Below are 10,248 nucleotides of genomic sequence, written 5' to 3' on the forward strand. Positions count from 1 at the left end.
CTTTCCTTACTTATCTGACCTTCTTTCTCCTTACATTCCTACTCACACCCTCCGCTCTGGTAGTCAAGGTCTCCTGTCACAGTGTAGGACTACCACTGCCCCCTCCCGAATTCGTCCCTTCTCGCTTGCTGCCTCTTACTCCTGGAACCTTCTTCCTCCACATGCACACCTCATCACTTCTCTACCAAGTTTCAAAACTGAGTTAAAGACTATATTGTTTAGAGAATTGTTCCCAGAGGCGAGCCCCTCTCTGACCCAGGAAGCCTCCTTTTAACCATCCATTAAGAAGCCAAGCCCTTCCTCCAGTCCATCTGCCTTGGTCCAGGCCTCGGAGGTGGAGAAGTTCTGCTGGACCTGATCCTATTCTCCACCACCACTCCCTTCTCCTTTTGTGTCATGTCTTTTTAGATTGTAATCCTGAGGGCAGGGAACCGTCTGATTAAAAGATTGTATGTACAGCGCTGTGTAAATTTACAGCACTTTATAAATAAAGGTTAATAATAATAATAATAATAATAAGTACTATTGTTTATTGTGTTTATGCTTTTTGTTATGTTTTGTTGTATATGTTGTATTGATTGTATATGTTGCATACTGAGTTGTTAATTAGCATATACACCAAATAATAAGTAATAAATGATTAAAAGGAAATAGTTTGATTCACATAAAATATTCAGTATAACATGATGCAGGGCATATGCGCCTATACCTATAACAAACTCCTCCAGTTTTTCTAGCCCTTTCCTATCTCAGTGTCAAAAGAATGGTCTAATCACTGGCCACTGGAGTGGAGCGCATAAACGATGACTAATTTCTACACCAAAGGAACTGTATTGACATTAAGTGGTGTGGCTTTCTCATGGTACCTTTCTTTATCTTCAGTGTTAATATTCAGTTGGGTTGGGCTTGTGGGTATAAAAATACAGCTTTTGTTCAGTAGTTAGAAGTGTAAGAGAGCAATAAGACCTTTACCACCAAGATGAAGCAGTTGGTCCTTATAATGTTTTACATTTGGCTGGTCACTGGATTGCAAAGGTAAGAAACTTTCCTTGATATTTACTTTGACTCTTGCAAACAATGGAAGTTGCTTGCATCGTTGAAATTCATTTCCCAAAACCCCGTAAATCACTTAAATAACTGGTTGAAAGTTTTGTAATTTTTCAGGTTCACAAACTAGTATAATGCACAGATTCAATACTGGTAAAGGTGTGCCAAAGATGCATTTCACAAAATGTGCCAAAGACCAAAATTCATTGAACTGTATTCTGTAAGCTAAGAACGCTTCTGGTGGAGTCCACATAGTGGGCTGAGAAGGTGTTATATGAATGATGAACCATAAAAGATACATTTCTCCATTTGACAAACTGGATTTTTACCAATATTGTGCAACAAATGTCGAGTAAGTAACATTGAGAGAGAGAGATATGACTTCCATGTATAATTATTTTATTTTGTGGCATGTACCACAGATAGAAATCTAAAAGTATGAGCAAGCAATAAAGAATATAAATTGCTGGTGATTGTAACAATGCTCCTGATAATCTTACTATACCATTTGTTATTGTTGACTGCCTCCAAACTGACTTCAACTTATGGCAGCCCTATGAATGAGAGACTTCGAAGTCACCCTACCATCAACAGCCCTGCTCTGCTCTTGCAGACTCAACATCATGGCTTCACTAATTGAGTCTATCCATTTTGAATGCAGCCTTCCACTTTTCCTACTTTCTTTACCATACAGCATTGATTATATGATTTCTTTCCCTTATCCCTAGAGTTCCCCTGAAAAAACACAAATCTTTGCGGAAAGTTTTGAGGGAACGTGGGCAACTGTCTCAATTTTGGAAAAGTCACAAGGTCGATAATATCCAATATACCCAGGAATGCTCAGCTTTCCTGGAAGCTAATGAACCACTCCTCAACTATTTTGATGTAAGTTATGAGTCAAAGCTGGGAGGTAACTATAGGGAACAAAATACAAAGAAAGCACAAATAAGATAAACTTGGCGAGATCATGATGATGGATGAAGGATTTGAATTTGCCTAAGATAAACTCTTTGCTATCACTAGCAACAGAGCTTTTACAAATCTAGGAATGATATATGGCCATGTGCCATATATTGTCTATCTGCTCTAGAACCTGATACTTTATTGCCCTTTTTGACTAGTCATTAGGTCTTGGAGTCTAAGGCCTAAGTGACCAGTCAAAATAATAAACTAATAATAATAAATAAATGACTAGTAATGAACTATCTGAGGGCAGATAGATAATACAAGACTGGAACTGCATTGAACATTACTTAAGCTTAAGAAAATCTTTTTTTTCCTATTGAATGGACTCTTTTGTCTATCTGTCTATCTTCATAGGCATATAACACACACTTTGAATCCAGCAGACTGAATCTGGCAATACTTCCATTTATGTTTAAGAGGACTCCCTTCTTTATGTGCTGAGCATTTCTCTATCAGAGTGGATGGGAAATAAATGATGTTTTACTTTTTGTGTTAGGTGGAATATTTTGGAGAGATCTCTATTGGGACGCCTCCTCAGAATTTCACAGTACTCTTTGACACTGGTTCCTCCAACCTATGGATACCATCTGTTTACTGTGCCAGCAAAGCATGTGGTATGGATTATTGTAGAGGGGAGATGGGAGGGTAGGAGACAAAGGGGGTGTTTGCACACTTTTTTTACATATAAATATATTATCCCTTTGAAAGTATTTGTGACAAAGAAAACGATTGGGTTCCTTGGATACAAAACATTTTGCATGAGGAACCCAGTACAAAACAGATCTTGAAAAAGTGGTTATGCTGGCTGAGTATTCTTGGAGTTGCAATCCAGAAAGCATCCAAATTCTATTTTAAAATCTGCTCGGTGGCAACTGCCACCATATACTAAGACATTCTTGTGGAGAAGTTTCCCATGAAGATTGTGCCGTTTTCAGCATCTTCTTTCCTGCTAGAAGTTGTATTGCAAAAGTAATTGCTTGGTGTTGATCTGTATTCAAAGATATTTTTTTTTAATTCAAAGAGAAAATGAGAATGCCTAGGAAGGAATATTATTAACAATGGAAACCTCATGTTTCTTTTCCTGTTTCAGGATGTGATATCCATCCCACCATGTGGGGGCAGATTCACAATAATAAGTGAAAAATATATTCTGAAGATGGCGTTACAATGCAAAATGATAGATTTTTCATTGTAAAAGTGGATACAACTGGGGACTTGGAACAATAGTCTAGTAGTTCAATCCTATGCCTTTTAACTCAGAAATAAATTTCATTGTGATCAATAGGACTGACTTCCAGTTGAGGGTGCAAAGAACTAGTGTAAGGCTAAGAGTGGCTGCACACATAAGCCCCACTAAAAGTTAGACCATATGCCTTTCATACCATTGGTCCTGACTGATACCTTGTTTCTCTTTAAATGACAGCTGAACATTCCAGATTTCACCCCACAGAATCCAGCACCTACACTGAAGTTGGAACAGCTTTTTCCATTCATTATGGCACTGGCAGCTTGACAGGAATAATTGGAATGGATCAAGTGACTGTAAGTGGCAGGGCTGGCCCCACCATTTGGTAAGGCGAATGTTCTGCTTCAGGCAGCACATTTGGGTATCATAAAAGGTAGCATCCTGTTAATTTAATACATTATTATAGTTGTAATTTCAAGAACAGTTCTTTGTGAGATTTTCTACTTCATGTGGAAAAAAAAAATATTCTGTTTGGTTTTGGATACTATACAACTTGACAAAATGTCTTGGGCCTCCCCAAGTAAGCAGAAGACCCAAGTGTATGTTTTTTTTAAAAAAGTATGTCTCAATCCTTCTTTTAAAAACCTGTTCTCTTTGAGAATTATAAAGCATTATTTTACCAGTAGGAGGCCCATAAATGGCAACATGGGGGCGGGGGTGTGTGTCCAAATGCAATACTTTTTCAAAAGACCCAATCTTCATCTGTGCTCAGCATCCTCAATTTACACAAATCAGGGAGGGCACAAAATGTTAAAGAACTTGACCATTGTTTTACAGAACTGGATTTTATTCCCTACATTCATACTTCCTTGGTAACCAAGGACTGAGATTACAAATGAATACTAATAGGAACATTCATTGTACATGCATGTTTATACATGTGGCTGGGTGTGTCTGCATTTTTAATTAAAATAACAGGCTAGCTCAGGGCAAAATCCATCCTTAGCTCACACAGTGGGACTCCTTTTGTTTTTTCCACCCTGCAACAATCTGCACCCCCATCATCCACCCACCTTGCACACTGTGTGTGTTGCAGAGGGAGAATCCCCTGGTACTAATGGCATCCCTCCCTTTGGAGAAAAGGGCTAACTGGATGCAATCCTTACTTTAGGGGTTGTCAATTTCAGCAGGCCACAGTCCCTTACAATGAATGAGACCCCTCGTCCATCCGCCTCAATAATGTCTACGGTTATACACATCAGCTATCCAATACCTTGGTTAAATTTCTATGAGCAGACCTTTCTCTGCACGCTCCCCATTGTGAACATTTATAGTAGAGATAAAACCCATTGGCTGAGTAATAAATTTTGAGGTGCTGGTGCTGATAATTACAGTTCTCACAGTCCCACTCTCAACAAGAATCCAGGAATGCAGACAGTTGCATTGATTCACATCAACCAAACATTCCTAGCCATTTTTTACTTCCACCAGGAATAGGGCTTTAATACATGAGTCTTATTTTCCTTTCAAATTGTAATGTGAACTTCAGCAGGGTTAAATTGCCACAGAGAGATTTGATCAGAGTAAATACCTTTGATTAGGTATTGTATCATCGAAATTCCCCAGATCTACTCAACACAAAACCGCCAGTGTGAATGTGGCCTAAGATACTCTAAAATTCTTTGTATTACAATGGGAATTGCTAACAACAATATAATGTCATGAAGGAAATCCATTCTTTCCTTCTCCCCAGCTACTGGAAAGATTACAGATAGGAGGAACAAGGAGCTGAGGCAGTGTGTCAGTTTCTTCTTGCTTATTAAAACAATTCTGGAATTCAATCCCTATAATCCCTTGTTTTGATGTCTGTAAACTTTTTCTCAGGTTTGCAAAAAAAATTCTTGTTCAATTAGGAAATAAAATTAAATGTTTAAATAACAAGAATTCTCTTCCTCAGGTTGAGGGAATCACTGTAACCAATCAACAGTTTGCTGAGAGTGTCTCTGAGCCTGGAAACACCTTTCTGGATGCGGAATTTGATGGGATCCTTGGTTTGGCCTACCCATCTCTGGCAGTGGATGGAGTCTCCCCAGTCTTTGATAATATGATGGCCCAAAACCTGGTGGAATTGCCATTATTCTCTGTTTATTTAAGCAGGTATGAGAATTGGTCTCCTCATGACAAGCTCTTCCTTCAAGGTCTTAATGAAATCCAATGAAAGCTGAGATTAAAAGGCACCTCTACATTGGCAGTCTAAAACACACATAGTTTTAAAGCACAGGGGTCGGGGTGAAAACTTCCTCCAGTCAACAACAACAACCCAAGGTCTCCCATTGATAGAAGGAATAGGAAGAGCCTCATCATTGCAATCACCCTGCTCTATGTGCAGCATCCGCCTCACATCCCTTTGGCATATTTCTTTGTCCCCCTGCTGTGTAAAAAAAGGAAGAAACTGAACCTGTCATCACTGGTTAAAGAGTGTGTTGGCTGCTTACTTGGGGTGGCCCAAGACATTTTGTCAAGTTGTATAGTATCCAAAACGAAACAGAATATTTTTTTCCACATGAAGTAGACAAAACAAATGCAATTTGTTTCATAAAGATCAAGGAGACAGAACATATAACTTTCTGGCCTTGCATTGCACATTTTAGTGCAAATATTAAGATAGAAATAGTGTTCAGTTCAGGAAGCATTGCAGAATGTAATGCCACAAGTCCACTTCAAAGAGGGTCATGACATGCAGCTCTTAATAAAATGTTGTAGTATATAAAATGCCACATGTTAAATTCATACAATATATAGTTGGATGATTTTAAAGTGATTTCACTGTGGAATTTATCTCAACCAGGATAAGCATCCAGAGAGTCTTCATATTTGAAAGTCTTATTCCTAGGCAATGATTTTGGCTTCAGTTAGGAATGCTTCCCAACATTTACCAGCTGTTGCTATGTTTGCACTAATGATTCCAAATACTTGATTATAGCAGATCTGAAGTCTCTCATATGATCTTTCTCAAATCTATTTCTTTGTGTATTGTTTTGGAGGCTGGTTCAAAATCCCTCTCTTCACTGTTGTAGTTAGGCAACAGTGGTGATGGGGAGCTTCATAGAACAGGGGATGGGGACAACACAGTGGTGATGTGTAGCCCAGAATAGGGAGGGGAGGAGCCGAAGGATCCTCCTTGCAGGGTGTTTGGCATAATTACCTGTTCCAGACATCCTGCCACCTGAAGTAGCTGTCTCACTTTGCCTAATAGTAGAGCCGGCCCTTGCTGTTGAGATCAATATTCCCTTGATAAAAACCTGACAGACTCCGCATTCAACAGTGGGAAGTGGCAGAACTGACATTAGGACAAGCTAATAAGTTTGTCTGACATTAATAAAAGCTAGGATCCAGCAATTTTTTCCTTTGATCAGTATGTTATGGGGGAAAATATTTTCACCCAGGCATTTCCCCAGTTTTTACACAGTCCCTTGCATCAGCTTTTTAGCTGGATGATATAGCAGGAAGGAGTATCAGTGACCTGGAATGGGAGCAAGAGGGGAAACATGGCCTCCAGGAGAGAGATAGTTGACTTGCTTTAACACACACCGGGGAATATGTTGCCCCTCCAGGTGTTGCTGAACATTTCTTCAGCTCTCAACCCCTCAACTCTCTTCAATCTTACCCAGCATAACTAGTGCTGATAATTGATAGGAGCTGCAGTTCAACATCATTGGGAGATCTCCATATTTGCCATGGATTCAGAGGGTGTGGGAAAGTCAATCTTATTTTTCTAGTTTGTTATTATGCTGAAAAAGATGCTCACATTAGATTATATCACTCCTTTCTCTCCAGGAACCCAGACTCTTCTGTAGGAGGGGAATTGATTTTTGGTGGCTATGATCCTTCCCTTTTCTCTGGAAACCTCAACTGGATCCCAGTCACTAAGAAAGGATACTGGCAGATCCTGTTGGATAAGTAAGTGGCTATTTGAGGGGGGGGGGGGTTCTGGGATTTTGACAGAGACGATGGGAAGGGGTGTGGGGAGAAAGCAGTAAATTCAAACTTATAACGTTGTCTGACATTGATAAAAGCTAGAATCCAGCAAGTCTTCATGTGTGTCTTCAGTCCAGAACCCAGAAAAAAATAATGAATTGCTTGTTATGAATCCCCTTTCCTAAAAGTGGAGGCATCCTTAAGTGATGATAGACTAAAAAGTAAAAAAACAAACACACAACTGTACTCCACCCAAGTTGGCTGATGCTTAAGCCAGGGTAGGGTATCTCTTAGAGAAACAAGAACCAACTGTCTTTTTTCCAGTGTTTATATTGTCTTCTTCCTTTTCAGTATCCAGGTGGGAGGGACAATTGCATTTTGTGCAGAAGGCTGCCAAGCTATAGTGGACACAGGGACATCTCTTATCACAGGCCCTTCTGAGGCCATAAAGCAAATGCAAAATTTAATTGGTGCACAACCTGTGGATGGAGAGGTAAATCCTAGTTTATGATCCCTGGCAACATCTTAGTGGGATGCTTGAACTGATGCTCAGTCATCTAGAACAACCTTTGTACTTTCCCATCTGCCATCCTATTTTATCCTTTACTTTTGGATGACCATAGGTTATCTCATCTTGGTCCAAAACACACTGCAGAAATAATCCAGTTTGAGACCATTTCAACTGTCCTGGCTCAGTGCTAAGGAATTCTGGGAAATGTAGTTTTGTGAGACATTTAGCCATCTCTGTCAGAGAGCCCTGGTGCTACAACAAACTGCAATTCCCAGGATTCCCTAGCACTGAGCCAGGGCAGTTAAAGTGGTCTCAAACTGGATTATTTCTGCAGTGTGTTGGACTCTTCTTGTATTCATAGTTTGGTTAGCTTGCTTGCTTCATTCCTTTTCTCCTTATTGTTTTTGTGTGTAAAATGCAGAATTTCCAGGTTTTACCTGGAAGACTGTTGAGATACAAAGTGCACTGCACACACAAATATTTAAAAGAGACTCACAGAGCAATTGAGTTAAATGAAAACAGCATCAGGAGGAAGAGGGTGCATTTTGCAGAAGGGGGAGGGCTTTGCAATAAGACCTATTTTTTCACTTCATATAGTCACATTCAAACTGCTTTTATCTTGTGGAGGTATATACATGCGAGAGGTGATAGCTTTAAATACGCATATCTATATATCCCAAAGCAATAAAAAATGATACGTATACAGATGCATCCACTCCCCTCTTCAAATCACATGAGTTAGCATAATTTTGTTTTTAACTGGGGGAAAACTTTGCATTTGACTCCACTTTAATACCTATATGCATTGTTTCACATAGTATGCTGTGGAATGCAACAACCTCAATGTGATGCCTAGTGTTACTTTCACACTCAATGGGATCCCTTACTCTCTCACCCCAGATGCCTATACCATCATGGTAAGTCCTGTCTCATGGAGGTAGGCTACATTTGTCAATATCTATTTTTAGCTTTGCATTGGGGAAGGAGCCATGAGATCAGTTCTCCTTTATGAATAATAATTTCCACATTCTTGAGCTCAGCTGTTGTTTACTGCCTCCATTACAGAAAATTCTGGCCAGAGGTCAAAGTTTGAAACTCTGTAGCTGAATTCCTAGGACTACAAAGCTTGGCTCATTTCATGAGAACGAGTTAACTATTAACATGTTTTAATCATCCCCTACGATAAAAATATACTTACAGAGAATCAGAAAGGGGGACATATTTCTGTGATCCACTACAATGGTGGAGCAAATGTATGTATTATTATGACAATTCTAGTCCAAAAAAGTAACTTTTCCAAGTGGTGAAAATACTAGTATACTGCTCTGGACTATGTACAATTTGCTCTGATATAAATTAATATTATTTACATTCACATCTACAATTTCTCTTTCTATTAGGAAAATAGCGATGGGATGCAGCAGTGCACCAGCGGTTTCCAGGGCCTAGACATGCAAACTTCAGAAGGGCCGCTTTGGATTCTGGGGGATGTTTTTATTGGCCAGTATTACTCTGTCTTTGATCGTGGGAATGACAGAGTGGGGTTGGCACCAGTTGTTTCTCCAATAGCTGGATAATACCAAAATGAGTTCCAGGTTTTCTTTTTCTGAGCAGCTCAGATAAACCCCTGCCCACCCCACCTCAATCTGTACCTTAAATTCATTTAAGGATAGAATGCATATAATGGCTTTCATTTGTTGTGTTTGTTGTTGTGTGCCTTCAAATCATTTTTTACTTATGTTGCACCTAAGGTGACCTATCATGGGGTTTTCCTGGGAAGAATGGTTCAGAGGAGGCTTTACATTGCCTTTGCCTGAGAGTACATTTACCTATGTACATATCTTGAGATCCCTTTCATTTTAGATACATCCCTTCTCAGTATAGAAATGTAACCTGGACATTGTAGTAAAGGTATATGTAAATATTTTCCCCTCTTGACTTTTTTTCCCTTTTACCACTGGCAAATGGAAAATGCATAGAGCAATGTCACAATCACATACCAGCTCAGGGGTTCCCAACCTTTTTGACTCACGGATCCCGTTTTAGATCCCTAAGAGACCTCTATGTCTTACAAGTTAATGGTGTTCAGGAGTAGTGTTATGTGGGGCAGGGAGGAAGATGGGATAGATTGTAATTTTCCTGGAGCAGCCACAGAGCACTTGGGAAGTGCACAAGGAGCCCTAAGGGCTCCTCGTAGCACAGGTTGGGAGCCTTGTGTAATTACAAAGAAATTCTGCCTGGAAGTAAAGTGGTAGCCAGTGAAGTGGGTACCACATGGGATCTGTATGTTCTCTCTTACCAATCCAAGCCAGTAGTCTGCCATAGCATTTGGAACCAAATGGAATTGTCCACATAATTTCCAAAAACAGCTCCACATACAGTTCATTACAATGACTTGCTTTAATAGGCAAAGCAAGTCATTGTAATGAACTGTATGTGGAGCTGTTTTTGGAAATTATGTGGACAATTCCATTTGGTTCCAAATGCTATGGCAGACTACTGGCTTGGATTGGTAAGAGAGAACATACAGATCCCATGTGGTACCCACTTCACTGGCTAC

At 39.7% G+C, this 10,248-nt stretch overlaps 1 protein-coding gene across 1 annotated transcript; it reads left to right on the forward strand.

The window, feature by feature from the left end:
• Positions 1-979: 979 nt before the first annotated feature.
• On the forward strand, positions 980-9,265 carry LOC149315964 (cathepsin E-like). The gene is made up of 9 exons (XM_089518286.1): positions 980-1,035; positions 1,776-1,932; positions 2,510-2,627; positions 3,437-3,555; positions 5,157-5,356; positions 7,037-7,159; positions 7,529-7,670; positions 8,507-8,605; positions 9,089-9,265. The coding sequence occupies exons 1-9, from the start codon at positions 980-982 to the stop codon at positions 9,263-9,265; spliced, it is 1,191 nt and encodes a 396-aa protein (XP_089374412.1).
• Positions 9,266-10,248: the final 983 nt, after the last annotated feature.

This window comes from Sceloporus occidentalis, unplaced genomic scaffold, assembly GCF_023333645.1.
Source record: "Sceloporus occidentalis isolate IW3139 unplaced genomic scaffold, rSceOcc1.0.p SCAF_3, whole genome shotgun sequence".
Taxonomy (NCBI): Eukaryota; Metazoa; Chordata; class Lepidosauria; order Squamata; family Phrynosomatidae; genus Sceloporus; species Sceloporus occidentalis.

Excerpts from the sequence above, each read along its gene's own strand:
- LOC149315964 (XM_089518286.1), top strand. The coding sequence starts at position 980 with ATGAAGCAGTTGGTCCTTATAATGTTTTACATTTGGCTGGTCACTGGA. Across the intron at positions 1,933-2,509 it reads CACTCCTCAACTATTTTGAT|GTGGAATATTTTGGAGAGAT; the intron begins GTAAGTTATGAG and ends TTTTTGTGTTAG. Across the intron at positions 5,357-7,036 it reads TTCTCTGTTTATTTAAGCAG|GAACCCAGACTCTTCTGTAG; the intron begins GTATGAGAATTG and ends CTTTCTCTCCAG.